The sequence below is a fragment of the Magallana gigas genome, chromosome 6 (genome assembly GCF_963853765.1).
Source record: "Magallana gigas chromosome 6, xbMagGiga1.1, whole genome shotgun sequence".
NCBI lineage: Eukaryota > Metazoa > Mollusca > Bivalvia > Ostreida > Ostreidae > Magallana > Magallana gigas.
In genome coordinates, this window is record NC_088858.1 from 14,753,096 (window position 1) to 14,776,068 (window position 22,973).

At 33.1% G+C, this 22,973-nt stretch overlaps 1 protein-coding gene across 1 annotated transcript in view; it reads right to left on the reverse strand.

The window, feature by feature from the left end:
- LOC105336889 (inositol-trisphosphate 3-kinase B) overlaps positions 1-22,973 on the reverse strand; it is a 33,481-nt gene that overhangs the window by 2,138 nt on the left and 8,370 nt on the right. Inside the window, exons 4-10 of the mRNA XM_034470312.2 lie at positions 12,391-12,408; positions 4,035-4,137; positions 3,775-3,915; positions 1,924-2,051; positions 990-1,139; positions 499-600; positions 66-137 (exon numbers count right to left, since the gene is read on the reverse strand). Of these exons, the coding sequence (XP_034326203.2) occupies positions 66-137; positions 499-600; positions 990-1,139; positions 1,924-2,051; positions 3,775-3,915; positions 4,035-4,137; positions 12,391-12,408 (714 nt within the window). The remainder of the gene's footprint in view (positions 1-65; positions 138-498; positions 601-989; positions 1,140-1,923; positions 2,052-3,774; positions 3,916-4,034; positions 4,138-12,390; positions 12,409-22,973) is intronic.

Genomic DNA, 22,973 nt, shown 5'->3' on the forward strand with positions numbered 1-22,973 from the left:
TAATTTGGGATTCATGGATGATGGAAGCAACAAATTAAAAAAAAATACCCCAACAATTTACTGACCTCATGTGCACTGAAGAACTCGGATGATTCCTGCGTAACACGAATGGCTTTTAGTCGCTTAATGTATCTAGACTGTAAAAACAAACATATTAATGTGTTATCATTATCAATTCAGGCTATCGGTCTGGTATACAGTATTTACTCTTTACATTTGAGCTCTACATTTATTTCAAGATACAATCTTTTTGTCAAGGACAACCACAGACCTTCTTTACGGAGAAATGTTTAAGTTGCTTAGAGATTATTATTGGTAGAGTTTTTGTGTACACTGTCTGCATTAAACATGTAAATATCTGATAAACTTTCTTTTTTGTCTGCTTGTTCAGAATAATTGAAAAGAAAGTGTATAACAACTGCTGTTTTTCACTCAGAAGCCTGCAGAAAGGACTTGATGATTTTGTTTTCTAGGAAGTAGGACATGCCCAACACTTACATAGACCTCGGGATCAGTTCCCACAAAATGCTTCAATGCTTCCTTCACCTCCTCCGGAGTTTTGGTTTTTTTAAAGTTTTTACTGGAAGCACCATCCATTTTCTAAGGGAGATAAATGTTGAGATGACATTTATGTCTCTGATGTTTTTTTCATTTCTTAAATCTGTTAAGTACATGTATGCTGAAATTTTTTGTTAAGTGTTAATCTTATTTAGCAAGTCCTTAAAATTCTCCTTTATATAAGGCTTGTTTTTTTCTTCAAACTAAAATCATGAGATAAATATACCACTGTACACTTCCTTGTAGAAAATATTACCAACATCAAAATATAGCTACAGAAAATTTTATTTACTTTAGGGTTCCACATTTTGAAAAATATCATTATTAATTTATCTTTGTAAACACTCATATGTACTCTAATTCCATCAACATCTTTTAATTATCTCTTTTTTAATTTTCAAAATTCTGTCAGTTATTATAATGTGGGTTACCTTGATTCCCTCAATTCTGAAACCGAGATGTGTGGAGGAAGACATCTCGTCTCTCCACTGCATGTAGCGGGGTTTGATTATTGCTCCCTGGGCATTCTCCTCCTCTGTAGGGGCTGAGGGGTCCACTTCGATCATTTTTTGGTACATGTCCTAGAATTTAAACGGATAAATCTCTGCTTTAGTTTCAGTATAAATATATATATATATATATATATATATATATATATATATATATATATATATATATATATATATATATATATATATATATATATATATATATATATATTGCTTAAATACTAAAATTATAAGATGAAAAGAGTTGGTAATAAAGCAATCGGGCAGTATAATGAAATGAAAGGATATTTTCTCAATCAAGGTTGACTTTAAGTTATTCATTGTGTTTCAATTTTGTTTAATGGAAATCTGCAAACAGTGTTAAATATCAAATACTCAAATAGTAATACAGAAAAACTCTTCTAAGACAATTATGGATATTGCGAAATTAAGGATATATCAAAGATTACAAAATTGTGTTGTACGTAGGAGCTTGCGGAAAAATGTAAGTACATGCATTTACTTCCATCCTTTAGTATACAATCCAATAATTTAAGGTTTCTAAAACAGGTCTGTTTGTTTAATGGTCAAGAAAATATGTACTGGTATGTTGCAAATTTGCAAAAACTTTGGTATCTTTCAGTTTCGCTATATATATATTACAATTTACAAAGATGTTGCAGTAATTAATCAACAGGTCTCCAAGATCTCGCTTTATCGGAGTTCTACAGATACAGGCATGTCCCTTACCAACAAACCTGATATATAGAGATAACAATACTGTGCAAATTTTTATGGGAGTTTGGTATATCACTCTACTAGCCAGTACTTGCAGCATGTTATAGGTCTTTCTGATAAAACCTGAGCTCACTCTTACCTTCCTGAGCTTGGGTTTTTCTCGAGCTTTCTCTAGCTCCTCCTCTAGGTAAGTTCTAGTTCCCATTTTTATGTCCATGACACAAGGCGAGTCAAACTCGCACAGTAGGTCCTGTAGCTGTAAATATTCTAATTCTGGATAAGGAAGCAAGCCTTTACAAGACATTTACAATTTTACTGTAGAATTAGCCCTACCAATAGCTACATCAATTGACAAAAACAAATTGCCGGAAAATAAAACTTTGAAACTGTTAACACTTACAAGTCATATTTTTCATCAAAGTAAGGGATAATTCAGGGTAGCTTGGTCAAAATGTTTACTAAACTGACAGTAAATGTGTAGAACAGTTTTGAAACCAGTAACAAGTCGATACATGTGTGGGTCGATGGGAAAAGGAGAGGGAAAGGGAAGTAGTCTTTGCCTAAATAAAGATTCAGTAATCAGTTTGGGTTGGTAGACATTGATATTGAATTGTTAATATGTTAAATAAAAATTGTTTGAATTCTAAACCAAGAAACTCAAGCTATGAAAATAGGTATACATTGTCTACAGTTTTAATTTATGAAAGAGGCTATGAAATTTAAGAAAAGCAGTATCTGAAAAACCAAACAATTTGAATTGTTTTTTGTGTTTTATTACATGTTAGCAAAATGAAACTTGATTTAATGTGAGCAAGTTCACAAATTATAACCCCCGCTAAGAAAATGTAATAACTCAAGAAGTATTGGTATTTTTCTATTGGAAAGTAATTAGATGCATCATTTTCTTCTAGTGACCTTGAACTTGCAAGATCAGGACATATTTACAGGTCATGAGCAAAGTTTGTGTCAAATTTTAGATTCTATTCATTTTCCATTACAAGATATGGCCTAGAGGAATTATGAATTTTTAAAAAATGACCTTGAACTTGCACAACTAAACCTGGGTCAAAATTATGACACACCTTCAGGTCATAAGCAATCTTTATGTGAAGTAGGAACGTCCAACGTTTTTTTTCATAAGAAAGATATGGATTGGACACGTTTGCACAGACAGACAGATGGACAAGTTGATTCCAATACATGCCCCAAACTTTATTTATTTGCAAGGGGAGGGGGGTTTATAAAAATATGGAATTGTGCAGGTGCAGGAAGAAGAAAGATATGGACCGGACACAATTGCACAGACAGAGGGACGGACAAGGTGATTCCAATGTACCCCCAGAACTTAATTTGCAAGGGGGGGGGGGGGGGGGGGGGTAAAAAGATGGAATTGTGCAGGAATGACGAAACACTTTGTCCTGATTGGTAGTATGGTAGGTGAGTTGAACTGACGTATGTTGTTTACATTCTAATATTAAAAAAAATCAGGTCAAATCACTAGCTGTTAATTTCCATGTGACGCAATGTCTGGCATTTCAACCAAACAATTAATACTTTATATGACTAATAACTACATGTAGCAGATTAGCAGTCCTGACAATAAAGTAAATAAATCAAATGTTATGATAATATTATGAAGTTTAAAATAGACTAAGATTCACAATAATGTATATATTCTTAGTTATATTCCTTACTTACTCTATAAACTGATCAAAACCGAATTTACGTATTTTTAACTGATTTTAATTAGCAGGGAATGGTAATAAAACAATTATGTCAATACAGTCAAACTGTTACCCTTAGGTAGGGAAGAAACCTTGGAAAATCATTGTCCTCAGCCTTTGGTCTCTGAAAACAGTTTCCCTGAGGCCTCATCCTCTACCTCAAGACATATATTTTGATGTGATTTTAATTATGCATGTAATAATTGTATACTATTTTCATTAGGGTGTCCAGAGCTTTAAACAATGGCTTGAACACAAAAGGATACTCTCATTGTTCTTTAGCACATCTCCTCTGTATTCTGGTACGTAAGAACGGAGCACATCTTTCATCAATTTATCAAACGCTTTCTGTTCTCGAGAATCATATTTTTTCAACACCGCCCCAGGCTCTCCTGCCTGGAAATTTCCTGAAAAATCACATTTTAACAATCAGAAATCAAGCAATGATCTTCCCAAAACTTATTTCAAGTTTCAAATCAAAACAAATGGATACAGGTAAGGATACAATATGGTAGGTAATTCTTACCTTGGTGGCCAGCTAACTGTATCCAAGGATACCTGTTTTTCTTGAATTGTTGAATAAAGGGTGACCAGTGGACAATGTTTCTGATCTTCTTCCATGAACTTTGCTGCAAGAAGAAAAAAGGAAGGTCAGTATATTCACACTTATTTCATCAAATTGCTCTCGTTAGACTTCTAATGTTTATGCATTGCCATCAATGCCTGCCCTCCTCACGTGTACATTTATAACAATACATGTATTGACTCTACCCAAGTATCTAGTGTTTGGGTCAGTGACTCTCTCCCATAAATATGTACAGTTTATGACCTATTAGCTCCCCCAAATGTACATACATGTAATGTACAATCGGCAGGGAATGGAGTCCCCCATTTGTAATTTTGTACATTGATTCAGAACATCATATCCTCCCCCGCATGTACACATATTTGCTAAAAGAAAGCAAACTCCTTGATAATAACATTGATAAAAAACTGCAGTCACCAACGCTTGAACCTAAAATCTGATTGTCAGATTTTCAAACCTGTACCATGAAAATTGATATAGTATCAGATATAATTAACAGTTGTATCAAGTATATATAGTGAAACTTAATACAGTAACTGTAGGCGTAAAAGAAATTAACCGACTTCATTGAACGAATTTCCTGATATTTATCTTCTAAATGTATTGTAGTAATATGATGAAATCAGGCAATGAAATCGATTTTTCTTTCTAAGAATTTTGTTTTGATGGCCTGAAAAACTCACTTAACTCACTTTGGCAATTATGTGTCTTAAAAAATACAAAGTTCATGGTACTTCAATTGACACTCATGAAAAATGAACAAAACAGATGAAAATTGATAGCGATAAGTCACCTGAATGACTTATTGAAAGCTTCAAAAATATGTATTTAATAACTTTGAGATATATATCTTCAATTATGAAAGTGGTTAAACTCAACCATTATCCATAAAAAATAATCAAATTCAACCACCTTAAATCTAATTCAACCATCTTAAATATAATTCAACCATCTTAAATCTAATTCAACCATCTTAATTTAAAAATGTCAGTAAATCCTTTTGTTATTCCACTAATCTACTTACATATATCACATATATGTACTAAGTGAATATTAAACGAGATGTTATCGACTGGGGTGATAATGACGACTTTAAACTAAAGGTGTTTACATTCGAGTCATGTTTAACCTGATGATAAACACAAAAGGATTTTCCATGGAAACCTTTAAATTTTATGCAGATTAAATACCGTAAATGCAACATGTACACTATTTTTTATCTAGAGTAGTGAAGTCATATAGTATCTGTGAGTTATCTTTAATATAAGTCATAATTATGCTCTCAAACTTGAATTCATGCAAGTTTTATCTTTTAAAAGAAAAGAAAAATTCTCCTTTGTTTTCACATTCATCTGTGATTCATTGCTTGGAATGACCAGACAGCCATCATGATTTCACTATTGGCAATATAATATGCAAAACTCTTTATAGGCATGTGTGCTAGCTGTCATAGCAACCGAGTAAATGGGTTGTGACCTTACCGGTACTTGAGAACACTAAATGGTTGGTACTCAGCTGTTCCATCCATTTTCTCAAGAAAAATAATATCATTCAAGAATAGCGCATCTTCAGTAATTAATTAATATTTGCAAGGTCTACTTGAACTTGTCATATCTTTATAAAATAAAAGTTAACAAATTCCAGGTCTATTGAGACTTCTTCATTTACCTCAATAATAAATTGCTTTGAACTGAAAGTTCCAACAGAATAAATGTAAAACAAAATAGTTTAATACTGATATTCTGAATGCATGAATTTTGCAAAAATATATCCCAACATCAAATTTCATAAAATTCATCTCATTCAAAAGAGTACGAATATGAAATTGTGTGGTCACATACTAAATATTAGCTAAGACACAATGTACAATATAAGATCCTTCAAAATCAAAGCAACCCCCTATACATAAACAGCAACATTTGATGACTGACCTTCTTTAATTGGATCATAAAGTACAAGCCGTAGACTAGCAGGGACACTGACACCAACAAAACCAAACTACAGAAACTGGACACCGCCTCCATCTGAACAACATCTAAGTGATCCACCAGTGGAACACATTTCTCCTCCATTAATTGAAGCTAATGGCTGGGAGACTCCACTAACACCTATCCTATTATCATATATTCACCTTATGTAAGACTTCATAATCTGAACAACATATCAACACCCCCCTCCCCCTTCCACCACCACCACCAAGATCTGAAAACAATTCATTAAGGAATGTACAAACACCCTGACGAGGATTAGAAATGTATACAAAGCCATATTGTTATCACAACAATAAGTACTGGATGTAATAAATTGCGTTTTATAAATCTGACACAATTATTTTACCCCTTTATAGACTAGCTCTTACATGTCCCATTGTCTGTCAAAAAACCTGGTTGTAATACTGAATATTGCAGTCATTAATATGAACGAGAGAGAAGAAGTACAAATTGATATTAATATTCCACACAGAAATGTAACCCCTCCAACACACTGTCAGGTTGTCTTTGATCATCAAATCACTTAACTTCAAATTTGCATACATTTAAATATTTTTCTAGTTCTCACATATATGGACTTCTGGGCATTGTATTCATTAATGTATATGTGTAATACACCAGTTAACAGATGGCCATTTGTGTACAATAAAAAGAGTTTAAATCTAATTTAAGAATACAGTAACACCCGTTTTTCATCAAACAACAGGGAAATGATTAAGGTGGTTTACTTTCATTAAGCTCTGATTGACTTACCTTAGGTTCAACACTAAATAAATCCTCATTTCTGACCAGAATGAATTCCCCCTGTACCCTACATTTAGTCCCAGGAAGCTGACACAAAGATGTTGACATCACTTCCATGATGTCATTGATCAAACTGACCTCACAGTCACAGAAGCAGATTAGCTAATCTTGACCGGCACACTGTTCCCCAATCTCAGTCACACTGCGGGGCTCCCACAGAACCGTGTGTTTTCCGAGAGAGAGCTGGGCCGATTATAAACAGTCCTCCGTTGCCGTGCGAATCGAGACTACAATATTCACACTCTAGGCCTCTATGTTCCTCCTACACCTCATTAAGCAGTCTAATACAACAACCCTGGCTGTCACCAATCAAAAATATCGCTCATCAACGCTAGACAGCTGTCACAAACTCATATACCGTGTAATGGCAATATTTCTTAGGACTTGCTTCTACCTTTTTTTTCTTCTATACAAGATGCCATTAACATGAAAAGTGAATACACAGTCTCATATCTTAGACATGTACTTGGTCCGCCTGACAGTTATAGGACTTAACGGCAGAGATTCTAAGATCTGGATTATATAATGTTAAAGTCCAGTCAAACTGTCTGAACAGTGGAGCGAAACTTTCCTATGTAATTAGATACAATCAACATTAATAATGAAGCAGACCAACTTATTTCTGTTAGTCTTATATTGTAGCTGCAGATCCTTAATCCCTCCTACCTTAGAACATGAAGTGTTGATGAGCAGGTGAGGCATTGAAACATAGTTAAGAATCTATGTTATATGTTTATAACAGGGTTGTAGACCAAATATCAATCCATATACTTAGTACTTTCTCATAATTGCTGAGGATTGGACATTATCAAACCAAAGTTAATAATTTTACTTTGTCAGCTGCATGAGCCAAAATAAGCTGATTTTATGAACTTAAATGAGGCTCAGTTTAATGAATGGAGAAATTGAGGCCATATGGTACATTTAGTAGAGTTTGACATCAAATGCTACCTTATTGAATATGAGAGGATTTTAGACTTCTCCAAGAGATCACTCCAAGAATGCATGTGACCCAACAAATATTGTTACAGGCCATGGAATCCAAAAAAAGTATAAAAAAAAATATATATACTAGGTGTAAAAATTTTTTTTTTAATGTCTTTAAAAATTAAGTACCTAAAGAAAGATCATTGTTGATCATTGAGGTCAGCTATAAATCTAAGTTACGGCTGTGTAAAATTAATTACCCGGTACTACGTCAGATCGACTGTAGCCCCTTAAACTCTGCTCTATTAATATTCATACCACATGATCAACAACTTTTCTTTTTTCTTAACAAGAATGCATTCCTTAATTGTGAATTTAAATTTGATGTAAATTTTGACAGTTGTACTGAAAGTATTTCATTACTCTTCGCATTTAAGGAAGAATGGCCGACATTCTTCTCATTTCCTTGCATTATGATTCTGTATATTATATATTGTTTAGTACAGTATGCTCTTTTGCAGAGCAATTTGATTTAGTTAAAGGTGAGGTTTTTTGTTGGTAGATAATTCAATGAATAAAGTTAATGAAAAAATTGCTGTTCAGTAAAATTTCACCAAACTGTATCATTTTGTGCTGCAAAACAGGTAAGTCCACTGCTGTCTTCATTTTGTTTTTTTAAACTAAGATTACGTAAAAATGAGCTAATGATTCCTATGACATTATCACAATGAGGAGAAAACATAGCTACGTGATTAATACATGCAAAGGGGAAAATAAAAAAGAGCCCCAATTTTTGAGGTCTTATAAGTAATTAATTATAGTTACTCAAGTCTGTTGCTCGGAGAAACAGAATATTATTAATACATATTTACTAGTATTGTCTTTCAGTTTTATTCAATAACCTAATTCTTTTAAGAAATGATTCCAGAGTGTCTTTTTAGTGCTAGAACCATTATAACATCATAATTGATTTGAAGAATATTTTTCCCATACTTTATGGCTTTAAAGGAATTATGTAGAAAATTAAACAAATTCTTGACATATTATGTTTAACATGGGAAAAGCAATCCAGATACCTTAATTTATTTAATTTGACATTATTTTAAAGAGGAGGTAAAGAGCTTGTTTAATTTTGTTTTTGGAGAGACTTCAGCCATTCTAGATATATTTTGTTAGTCAAAAATGGACAAAACTCCAAAATTTGTTCTTTCCTTCATATTTAATTAAAAATGACAATTTAAGACACGATTTTCATTGCGTTTACATTTGCCCCGGTACACCCTACTAAACAAAGCTATTGTTATGAAGCATATCATTAAAACAATTTATATCTAATATTTTAGAAACCTGTAAGCACCTTTCATTTACTAGATCTTGACCATAACTTGTCATTCATTTACTCTAAAAAAAAAATTGGCAATAAAATGTAATATTACCGTACATTTGTGTCATATACATTAATTAACAAATCTGAGAAGTTATATATATATACATAATGATACATGTCTTCATATTGAAAGCTGTTATAAACAAATTTCAAATATCTATACAAACTGTGAATAATTTAACATATGACGTTTGTAATGCACTATTCTATTGATTAAATGAAAAAGTTTACACTTGTTAAAACCTTTATGCTGCTGTCACATTGGCTCACATAAATTAATATTTACATTTGCAAATACATTAATTTTCCTTATATAAACCTATCGAAAAGCGATAACGTTCAATTCTGTATGAACTTTTTTGTGACGTCAAACATAAAATCTCGGTAATAACAACAGTTCTGAAAGATTTGTCTTTTTCAAACATAAATATAAGTAATAAACAGCAATGCTAAAAAGTTCACCGGGATATGAAGTTGGTTGGTACGTGATCAAATCTACTGAGAAGCCCTTCCGGCTTCACATGATTTGATCATGTGACCAACCAACTTCATATCCCGGTGAACTTTTTAAAATTGTTGTTTATTTCTTAATCATATCCATATGATGTTTTGCTTAAATTTTGTACAATTTATTGCTTTTTAAACGTCAATATTTTATGTATTTGATAATCTAAAATTGAATTATAAGGAATACACAGCTACAGAATTAATGTAAATAACAAAATGCTTTCTTTGATGCTTAATGTTGGTAAAATGAAGGTAGCTCAGTATTGCAGAAAAAATAAATAACCGATTGCGCATTACTCATTAGCAAGTTCGTGGAGATTCTTAAAGCGGCTCTCAATGTAGCTTTATATACTTTTATTCCATCAAAAAATAATCCACGCAAAGTTAAATGCAAAAGTATAAAAGAAAGTCATCATTGAATTAACAATACAAAATTTATCTAATATAACTTATACTTAGAATTAAGTTGTCATTTAAAAAGCTATATAGTGCATTCAAAAGCAGTTTAAAATGCTTATATTTTGATGTCGCATCTAGATCATTTCACTAGATTTCGCAGACTTGTGTCTTGGAGCTAGTTTATAAAATGAAAACCGCCCGACATTGTTGGTAAAATTCTGTATCTACTGAATTTATTTCCAAATCTAATCTGTATTAATTAATACATGTAGAAGTCATAAATAAGGGCTTATTATTAAGAATGGGGCATTTTAAGATATCAATGTGAAAGAAAAAAATACATCAAATAAAAAATAAATGGTTTCAAACTAGTAATGACTCGATGGAAAGCATTACAGAGTCTTATTTCATAGCGGTATTTTTGGGTAGTTACTTAGAGTTATCTACTCTTTGGTGTAAATTAAATTGAAACAAAAATGCATATGTTTTAAAATCATTAATATCATCTGACATCAGTAGATAATAATTAAAGACTCGAGTAGTTGTTTTCTGTACTGTTTTTGAACATTTTCTTAAAATTTTGAGAAGAAATGATTTCTTTACTTTTAATGCTCAGCATGCACTATATGTACATGTAATTAAACTGTTGTCTGTGCATTTGATTCGTGAGAACAGTGGTACAATTATACCCTAAGCTATTACATGTTTTACTTTAATTAACAATTGCTGTACAATTTTTTAGAGTCAAAACAACATTTATTATTAATTTAATATTGGAATCTGATAAACAAATACCCCAGCCCTAACAGAGATCTCCTATATTCTGACTGTTACAGCATATGGAAAACTCATTTATCGATTGAAATACTGAGGTTGACCAGACTGTTACAATTTTACAGTCTCTGAAACCTTCCATTTTCCCTATGACTGTGTTTACTTAAATTGTTTGCTCTCTGCATTTAGTTAATGGCTCTCTCTGCATTTAAAAAGATCATCATTCACCTTTAGTAAATCATTTTCAACAAATTGCAAATTCAGAACGATACCATCGATACCAGATCGGGTTTAAATTAAAACCATGCTGTATAATATTAATGGAGTTAGGAAATTCTATATTTCAAAATCAGTCCATCATATATCATAATCATAAATTCCAATTTTGAATTATACATGTATCTGTTTCCAGGAAAATACAAAAAAAAAAATCTGATTAAAATTTATCATATCACCTGCTTTGAAAAACAAAGCCATTTAAAAAATGATACTTTAATAGCAATTAATCATAAATAAAAATTGTGATGTAACATATTCCACAGTAAATGATTGATAAAAACAACTGCATTTGTCATATTTCTTTACACAGAAATTAATTCAACTAGGTGTGTACCTTATATATGTATGGGAAAGCTACTACATGTACTAGTACAAAATAAATCTTTTAATTACTAAATTTTTTTGACATAGTGCATGATTGGAGTACACAAATACAGAAGTGCAAATGCAAGTGCTTAAATAGAGGTTTAAGACTCAATTCATTTTTTCAACAAGCTATAAAATTTCATCCACATGATCAAATAAGCATAAAAATTTAATTCCTTCACAATTGCTACATGAGTTTGAGGTACCTGCTGGTATGTTCATTAACTCACTTTTCAAATGTCACTAGAAATGTTAATTAATCTTCAAGGAAGACTAAAATCTTCAGGATTTTCATTTTCAGTAGAACAATTTGTTAATGCATACTGTATGAGACAACGTCAACAAACATGAAACATAAATCACAAATATCATTTAAATCCCCTTTACCACACCCAGAAACTAATAAATTATACCAGCGTGCAGATCGAGGGACACCAAGGATAGCTTTACAATTCCTGAGATAAAATTTTGAACCCTCAGCCTTACTTTAATCACAATGAAATATCTCAGAGTGAGCTTTTTAACTTCACCCCACAGGAGAGACAGTCTGCACACAGAGAGATATACATGTCTATAATAGGACTCCCATGACCACTGATTAATAACTGGGCTGATTGAAGAAAGTGAAAGTGTTATATGTAGAGTTAGAAATAACAGCTGCAGGTACTTAGGTTCCTTGTACTAACTACATTAGAAGCAATCAATGGTAGAGTGCAGGAATAATTGCTAGCTGCTCAGGGTACACAGGAAGCTGCTGTTTTCTGTACATCATCATAAGTGCCAAACTATGTACAACCATTGGCATATAATGAAAACAGATTTAATGCATAGTTGTTTATACAATAGACCATCAATAACTCACCCCTTCAGCTCCTGATAGCTTCAAATGAAAACAAATAAAATAACATTCCAGTACATTGCCACTACACAATAAATGTTTGCTTTATACACATGCAATGCTTCTATTGCACAACCTTGTCTGTCCTTACAGTTAGTGGTTATAAAGCAACCACCAAGTGTACTGACTTAAACTCCAAATTCTCTGGACATTTTTAAGCCCTTAACCTTATAGACATCAATTTACCGGTAGGTCCTTTATTGCAATAAGACAATCAATTTCATCCTAACATTACTTCATTATACATGTATTATATATTCAACATGGGTATTGTCTATGATGTTTGGACTGAGACACTGGGTTTAAATAGGTTTTATTTTTGGCCATTCATGATACATATAAACAAGTTGAAACTTTATATGTAGATGAACACTGTCATTTTATTTCCCTTTCAAAGGCAACCAAAAACCAACCAGGCTACATGTAGGACTTTGATCTTTTCGCTGCTAAAATTGTAAAAGGACATAAAAATTATTCTACGTCTAAGCTCAGATATGGAGAAGATTGTTTGCAATTCTAATGTGTGTGCCATGATGTGGTTTCCACAACATGCCTGGACAGAAACATGCAGCACAAATAACTCTGCCATAAAACTGGGCCTCCCAGGAATAAATAAATTCATGGTCCAATCGGCCACTGTATCACATCTAGACCGTGAAAGATATGGGCAGGAAATGGTTAAAAGTACAGACTTGCCAAAGTACATAGACTTGAAAGTGATATCTCTCCATGCATTTGATTGAAGTTTATGATAGAAACTTGTGGGAGGACTGATAGTCTGCTTGCCTGACTAGTTCCTTTCTCTTCTGCTTTGCTGGTTAATTTTTGTCCCTGTGGGGATTTAGATCATCACTTAAGACATTTGTGTTTCTGCCTCAATACCCCAGGTCTTTGTGGTTTGTCATTAAATAAAGTTGACCTGACTGGGCTTTGAGTTTTAATGGTCTCTTATCTCATGTGACCTACTTTATTGCCAGCGGAATGAGCTGGTGGTGGGGGAGTGTGAAATGATCACACAGGTAAATTAATCACCTGTTTACCTGAACAACACAGGTACGAACCTCAGGTAAAACCAAAGAAGAATGAACATCCTGCAGGCTTTTTAAACTGTGCATGCATATGTACATTGCAGTGGTTATATCATGTGCAACTTGGCATTATGCATAGAATTACAATTTCTTCCTTGTGTTAAGCATGCTTTAAATGTCAACAAGTGTCTCCTCCTACACACGCTCAGTAAAAACCTCAATTAGCATACAAAACTAGCAAACTGTCCTCATTTAAATACACCAATTAAGACAAATAGCAAAAGATTTGGGCCAGCGATTTCGAATTGGCAGCTATTTATAATAAGGCCCCAAACTATTCATTGTCATATAAATCATAAAATATCCCCCCAAAATTTGTTTGGAAAACTGCCATAATACCTCTGATAATCCAAATATTCAAGACCATTAGATATTCACCAGGTACGCAAATTAATGGACATGATTTGAACCCGCAGGACTTACCCTATTGAATTTTTTCACAGGGGGCTTGATCTCATCTCCGTTCTCAAGGATACATTCATCGCACTCACAGGGTGGAGGCTCACCAAACTGGTACTGAACGTTCCCGTCAAAGGTCTCGATTCCTACTGGGTTGCTGACCTCTGGTTTGGGCAGGGAGGCATCAATATGAGGAGTAGAAGAACAGGCCTCTTTCTCATTTTCTCCATTTGTTAATCTCACATTGTCATCCTTTCCATGCTTTTTGCAGTCTGTTTTGGAACACTGTCCATTAGGTAGTATAGGTCCATTGTGCTCTGTGATACAATCATGAGAGTCCCTGTTCTCCCCATTCTGAGGATCAGTGCAGGTTTGAACCTCAACACTTTGCTCCATCTTGCGTGTATAAGCTCTGATCTGATCTGGGTACTCCACTGTCTTCTACATAGTAAATGCTGGTGGATATATTTAGACCATGAGCGTTTCACTTGAATGAGCCATAGAGCTTTGAAAATCTTCTATTAAATGTATACACCGATTCAAACAGAGCAGAACAAAAACAAACACCCAGGACTTTGCCAGGTTCTTATAAGGTCTGTATAATCCAGGGACTGAATGATAAACAGCACAAAAATTGTCCCATAAAACTGTAAAATATCCAACAGTTGACAAAGCCCACTTAAACTTCAGCAGGGGTACATATCACTGTTGTTGAAAGGCTGATCTGGAGTCATTAAAAGCCTCGGGAGTAAGTGAGGTGTACATAGGTGGGAGTCACCAAGGTCAGTGGTGAAGTAATATAAAAGTGAACAGAGATCATGTGGAATCATCGCTAGCCTGCAGTCATTGGCACAGTGTAAACAATTTCTGTACACAACAGTTGGTCAATCAGCCCCACTCAACAAGCAGCTATTGTTTTCTCTATCAGTAATTCATCATTGGACAGACACATTTAATGTGTACACTCACCCACTCATACCGGTTCTTCTCAACCTGATGTATTCTGATTGACAGTCAGGACTCTGCAGACAGCATTCAGACACAGGAGTTAGGGAACCAGGGCTGCCTCGGACACTACCTATCTCGTCCAAACTACAAAATCAGGCTGAATATAGACCACGGAATGTCAGGGATGGACGTCGATAGATTGTACTAGCAAATAACTTGGCCATCTGTTCTGTTAGTGAGTTAATGACACTGTAAATGTCATCTGTCGATCACAGAGTTAGTTGTCTCTATAATATATGCCTGGTAAATAACTATAAGTCTATTGAGCATTGAATTCACCCATCGGTTTATATCCTTGTATATTTATCCGGCAAAGACGACACATCCAGATTTGTACATATATTGATAACTGTAATCCCTGTAAATATACGTCCATCTATTGAGTAACCTCCAACCTAAGAGAGCTCTTCCTGGCGTCTCCAGGAAACAAAATATAAAGCTGCTATTGTGGGTCACGCAAATTTGCCAGTTTGTGACAAATCTAACCTGAGCTATCGGTCACTTGTTAGATAAAAAGAAACCTGTGGCTCTCACTATATGAATGCAGACAGTTTTTTTTTTAAAACTAGTCCTTATCTGTTACAATAGTATTTGTGTTTACCGACAGTTTTCTCAATAGCTATTTTTAAATCTATATATATGCACTCTGCCGACCAACTAAAACATCCTTTTTAGTGCACATGGGATGCACGTGATGTGGAATTGGCAAAACGCTTAATATCTAATGCTTTGATAAATCAGGATCAGAAAGCTTAGAGAAAATGTTATCCAATTTAAATTTTGCCCAAAATAGCAAAGTTGCTATTGATTTTATCAAGGATCTTGAGTACCTATGGCAACTTTTCAGAGCATTATTCTATTTAAAGCCACACACTGTACTTGCTTCAAAGTATCAGTGAGAGTACAAAATGTACTGGTAAATTCTAAATCACCGCTACATTAGCTCTCACAGACTACTGTGGATCTCTAGGAAAAGAAAAGCGTAGGCTAGGCTAGTAGCACTCTTAATCAATATTCATACAATCGCAAGCCCAAAATATAGAAGAAAGAAAAAATATGAGTATTGAAGATCAAAATATCATTGTACCGTAAATAAAAATCAATCCAAATTTGTTTGAAACTACGAAATTCTCCACTTTCAATCAATTGATGCATATAACCCAGGTCCCAGGTACATGTATTACTTTTAACAACTCTATTTATCTATAATCAAAATTATCTATAACACAATATTATATTGCTTTTTATAACTTTTAACAACTTTATATTAATAAACTACATGTATTTGGATCTTAATAATATCATCACTTATTAACTGCTAAGATCAATATTTACAAACTTTGAGAGAGTATAAATATTCTTAAGGTGGTGATGGACCAACTTATTATCTCAAAGGGCCCTGCTTAAACCCCCCCCCCCCCCCCCCAAAAAAATAATGGGTTGAAATGGACACTTATTATAATAAATTTCGCACTGTATTTGGAGAGGAACAATCACACCTTGTGACATACTGGCACTTTTGACTGATTTGGATAAACCAGTTTTTCAAAGAAGACAAAAATTCTCACATCATAAAGGGCTGGAGAATTTGACCTTTAAACTTATAATAAAAATTACCACTTGACTCACATGCAGGTACTCTTTGAGTAAAGGATGAGTTAGATGAGACCAAATGTAGAGGATATATACTCAGAACAAAGATTTTATACAGAAGTCTGCTATGTCCTTGACCTCTGACCTAGAAACTTCATTTGAACTCACTGACACCCTTTACTCACAGACACTTGGATGCACATTTATCTTTCAATGACCTTTTGTGTAGAAAATTAGTTCAAGGTCAGCACGCCTACTACTCAGACATTTTAGATAATGTTTGAGCCTGACTTTAAAGTCATGATGAAAAATAGTTTCAGATAAATGAATTATTGACAAAAAGCTGGGTGGGTTGATTGCTATAGGGCATATGCATAGTAAAAGTTTAATCATTAATCATTAGTGCTCGGGATAAGTCTTTTATAGAGGGTGAAAAGACAGTGGGCAGGCACCGATGTAATATTCTGCTTCGTTTCCCCTTATGTTTGTGAAACACTTATAAAATAAAAATAATTAGAATTTTTTTTTTTTAAGTCCAAGGGGCATAAGTCTGTCAAAAATTGCTTGATCGAATCCAAAATCAAATGTGACCTAGATATTACAGTGTATTATGATAAACCTGTATATCAAATTTCATTTCAATACCAGGTATGTGCATAATCTGTGAAGAAAATGAACGGAAACTGCAAATAACTGGAAGTTTTCTAAGTCCAAGGGGCATAACTCTGTAAAAAATTGGTCGATCAAACCCCAAATCGGATTTTATCTAGATATTATTAATTATGATAAAACTGTATACCAAATTTTATTTCAGTCCTACCACCTCTGCGAAGAAACGAATGGAAATGCTGATGAACCCACCGACTGACAGACAGCAGCAAAGCAATTATGCCCTCCCTTCTTCAAAGGGGGGCATAAAAAAAGTAAGAATTAAACATGTTGATTATAATCATCACATAGTCTTAAAGTAATCTTTATAAATTCACTTTCAACTTCATCATATTCCAGAATTTATTATTGTTTTGTCATTGTTGACAGAATATCAATTACATTATATCCTGACCTGCAGATATTTTACTGATATACTGCAGCTAGGTTATATGCTAAACACGATTTTATTTTTGGTTTTTTAAAAAACAAACCCTTTTCTCACTTCAGGATAAGGAATTCCATTGTCCAATTTCTTTTGTAAAAGTATATATATTTTCAGATCCAAAAAAATATTATGACACTTATCAAAAATTCATGTGAATGAATGTAATTCAAGTCCAATTTTTTTTCAGATTTTAAAATCAGATACAGATAAAAAATTGTGCTAAACAGGTTCAATTTATTTGTCCAGGTAAAAAACATCATATATCAATTTCTTTATTTCTACATGCAGTGTATATCATATTCATACAGCTGATGCAACGTTCAACATTGCATGCAAAGTGGTTTCTCTCAAACTCATAAAGTCTTGGGTTAAGTAAGTTTGAATTTGAATATTGTTCTTTGTTCATTGCTCATATGTTGCAACTCAACATTTTTAGCCCAAGTGCAAACCAGCTCACAAGAATTTGTTTTTATTTTTTTAACAGCTCGAGCAAATCACAGTCTTAAAATTGAATGACGTACATTTTGTGAATTATCAACAATATAGCTTTCATACCAAACAAATATCACTGTACAACTACCAGTAGGTAAACAAACTTAAAGTCCTTTTGACTTACGCATATTATATTACATGTATTGATTTTCATGTTTATCATACGTATAAATTTAAGTATCTATCTATACAATCAGATAGAACAAAAAATCTTTATGCAATGTACATGCACACAAAATTTAAGGTTATAAACAGCAAGAAATCAACACTTGTATCTATCTTTTATTTAGGTCCTCCTACATAAAATTTGAAAAAACTCATAAACCAATATTTTCTTTCCCAATAATTATGGTTTTGATTTGACTTTTAAAACAATAAAATTGATCGCTTTGTGGCTCATACTGGTATGAATCAAGGTTATACACAAAGCAAGCATTGTAGAATATATAGATACACTAAACCAGCTGAAGTGGTGGGTCTTACAGTTTATAAATTAATTTTTTTTACATATCTCTCTGAATCATTTACTTAAATTGTTTAAATAAAGTCAGTTAAAGTATGAAAATTATCCAATGTTTGATCAGTACAGTGCGTAAATGAAACAGCCATTTGTTTGTTCAGTGTTTGGTTTAGCTATGTACCGGTACTGTAAAGTCTGATGTCAGTCCCTGCAGTTTCACTGCTCATATGTAACCAAGTTTCAAGTGATTGTAAAATCATCATTGACACATTAATTATGCCAACATCTTAATAAGATGAGACATTATTCACACATTGTATGTTAAATGTTATATCTTGACGATCAAACTAAGCAAATATTAATAATATGCTAAACAATGTTCTTGATTTGAAGGTAATTTTAAAAAGTTCATTTTCAATTACAGCAAAACACGCTTATCAATTATAACGAACAAGTTTATAATGAATTGACCCTTACAGCGAAGTGAAGTTCATTCCCGTGACTTTATTACATGTTGTAAATTTGACAGATATAACGAATTACGCTTATAATTAAGTTATAACAAAGTAAAATTGCTCGTCCCTGGGACTTTGTTATAAGCGTGTTTTACCGTATATATACGCAGACAAATTGTTTAAAGGGGCATGGTCACGATTTTGGTCAAAAATTATTTTTCCGATTTTAATATTTACAATGTTTCAGAAAGTCATTTCTCATAGGCAACCAAAATTTGAGTGTCATTAACAAATTTAAACATACATGTTGAATAAAGTGGGCAATAAAATTCAACAATGAGAGCTGGAGACAGATTATCATACATTAGCATTGTGTTGTTACTTTAGATGAAATTGTCCTTTAAGTTTTTACCATTAACGAGAGAAGTGATTGAAGACTTATTCACGGGATAATAATCATTCCAAGTTTTACCAGTACTTATTCAAGTGACATTTTTAACTCTCTGCTACCCATGCAAGAAAACCCTAATAAATCAGCCCATTAAATTTACATAAAGCAACAACAACATAACAATGCTGGGATGAAAAACGTTTTTTGTGGTCTATGCGAACATCTTCAGTCTTGATATTTTTATCATACATATGCCAGTAAATCAAATATACTCAATTAATCTATAGGTAATTGATCTGTGAGTGATCTGAGCATTAGCTTTACACAATCTTACACAGGTTAAAGCCACCATGGGTTATTTACACTCATAATAATGATTGATGTTCAATTAAGTCAAACAGTCTGAGTCTCCTATTAGAAGAGTACGTGGCTAAATGGAGGTCTCTCTTCGTTCTAAAGGTTGTAATACGTCAAGAAAAGCTCTAGAAGGTGAAAGACCCAAACTGGCTGCTTGTAAGTGGTTCCATTTTTGTGTCGAGCAAAAGTCATTTGAAGTCTTTCACATGCATAGGTCTCCGTCACTATAGGTAACAAGAGGGCCCTTCATGCATCACTTTTTACCATTTTTACCCAGTATGTATAACCCTTGGGTAGGGATGGGGGTGGTGTAATGTCCCAAAGCATGAATTTTACGTTTGAATTCTCTTAATCTGCAACAGATACACAGGCACTAAATACAAAATTTTGTCAAGATTGGCATATCAATAAGTGGTTAATAGGCACATGTTCATGGATGAATAAACACAGCAAAAGGTCACTGTTTTTGATAAGTCACTCTTCAAGACTGACCAACCCTGATTTTTAAGAATTTGAAGAAAAAAATGAATTTAGACGAACCATCATAATATTTAAAAGAAAGTGTGGTATTAATACATTAATGATGGAACTTCTAGAACAATATTTCTTGAAATTCCATGTAATCAGTACTGTTTCAGATGTGATGCACCAACAATCTTAGTCGTATATGAAAAAATTATATATTAGACTTAGAGGGGTTACAACTCTCAAAAAATAATTAATAAGACTTTTTTTAATAAATATGCATATCTCGACTTTATTAATTAAATTTATCGGAATTACAAAGTTTCTTCAAGTTTTCAGAGAAGTTAGTTGCACACAAAAACCAATGAAAGTGGCAAAATATCCAAGAAAACCAAATTATATACATGTACCTGCATAAAATTCAACACAATGTCTTCAGAGGAGTATAGCCCTGACAAACTGTTTTGGTAGTAGAAAGTTCAAAAGGGGTGCAATATTCCCAGAAAAATAAAGAAAATTTGAATTTCCTCACTGCTTTGAAGTTGTTTGAAATTCTGTGTAGGCTGGGGTTTGAAAAGAGTTATATGCTTTCAAAAACAGGACTGAGAGGAGTTCGGCTTTTATACAAAAACAGGACTGAGAGAAGTTATGCTTTTACACAGAAAACATGACTGACACATTGATTGGATCAATAAAGGATGGGTCTAAAACAATCTGATTATCTGATTTTAATCAGATTGGGTCTAAAACATATATTGTCACATAGGGTTTTAAAGAAAAAGATTGAGAGGTAAGGTCAGCTGGATCGTGGAACAAAATCCTAATTCCTTTGCACGACCATTAACCAACAAATCTTACTACAAGAGAGATAACTCTAATTAAGACTGAGCAAGCTAGGGTCTTAATAAGTTGGCTGTGACAAATGGGGAGCAAAATATGAACTTAGGTAATTGTGCAAAAATGTGTGTCAAGATACTTTTGCCTACCATATGTTAATAAATCTTTGCCTTAGAAATGTCAAAATTTTCTTAGCTTTGATGTTTAAATAAATATTTGAAGACAGCACAATTGAAATTTTCATAACAACTTTGAACTTTTTCCTTTTCAATAAATTCATGTTTGAAAATTAAATCTCTTTTCATAAGTTTTTAATTTTACATTTATTTGTGTGACATAAGTCCTGTTCTCTTAAAAAATTAATGCAATAATAATGTACCGGTATTGCTACTTATATATCACAAACATGGTCAAGACTCCTCTTTCAAAGAGAAAGAAGAAACAATTTTTTATCTAAAATGCTGAGTCATTATATTTTTATTTTAGAAATTAATAGTAGCAGGGAGGCCTTCATTTACCCCTCTCCTTATTGATAAAAGAAAAGACATACTTTCCCCTACAGTCCCCAACTCCCCTTACGACCATATTCCTGGATCTTCCAAGATGAATTACCTCCCCAACAGTGAAATACCCAACAACATTCTTGTTTAGCAATCTTAATTTTGCTTTTGTATTTGTTTGTTTATATTTCTTGTAAGAGAGTCTGGTTTTAGTTCTCATTACAGAGAAGTATGGTACAAGACATTTTGTTTAACAATTAAGTATTATTATAAGCTTGGGTGTGTAACAGTGAGATTCATGGGCAACCTTGGATTCCTTGATATTTATATCCTAGCAAAGCAGTTGATTATTCGTATGAAAAGGAAAGTACATGTATATAAATAGCATGACAACTAGCTTGCTCAAGGAAGTTAACTGTTGAAGATATGATAGCTGTCACCTAGCCACTCACAATTAAAATATCTGACAAATATTCGTACTATTTTTGTTTCCAATACAATCTTCCTTCTGAAAAATCTTAATACTGATTTCAAGTCGTATCTATCATTCAAGTTTAAGTTACACATGTATATACTTGCAGAATTATCAAGTATAAAATCATTTATAGGAAATTAATAATTCTATGAAACTACAGTTCATGCAGTCACAGATAGCAAGAGTTAAGGGTATACACATACATGTACATACTATCTGAGCATATTCTAACGATTCTGTCAAAAATGATGAATCAAACTTCCTTGAAAAGGAGGTAAAAAACATGGGTTATACAAAAAATCATTTCATTTAAAGAATAAAAAGTCAAAAAATATTCAGGATACCAAGAGAACAGCACTGAGTTGGCCAATAGATAGTTATGGTGAGCCTCAGTCTCCAATATCAAAGAGCTATACAGATTATCAGGCCTTGCATCACTGCCAACTATCACTTCATCTACACATTCCAAGACTTTCTTACCCAATTCACTGACCTATTTATCTGATAACATGGTATTAAAATAAAGGTACATGTATATCAAAATACATGTACACCTAGCTGTATACCTGCACAAAACACACATATCAAAATACATTTAGCTAGCCAATGTAGTAGCGGTACTGTTACCTTCTGGGGAAAAATTCATTGTATTTAACTTGAAAAGAATACAGAACCTGATACTCTTAGGCTGACGAGAGCGTTTTAATAGTCCAATACGAATCAGGATTGTATATTCCTGTAACAGGTAGCTGTTAATCAAAAATCTATTAATATCATGCTTTTGGGCAAATAGCAAAGTAAATTGGAAAAAAAAGTCTGTCCCTGTGTGTTTCATAGAAGTTTTTTTCTGCTAGGGTGGAAATTACTTTCTTGGGTCTGTCTTAATTTTTCTCAGAAAAGCCACAATTCTGATGCTATCTAAAGTCTGTAA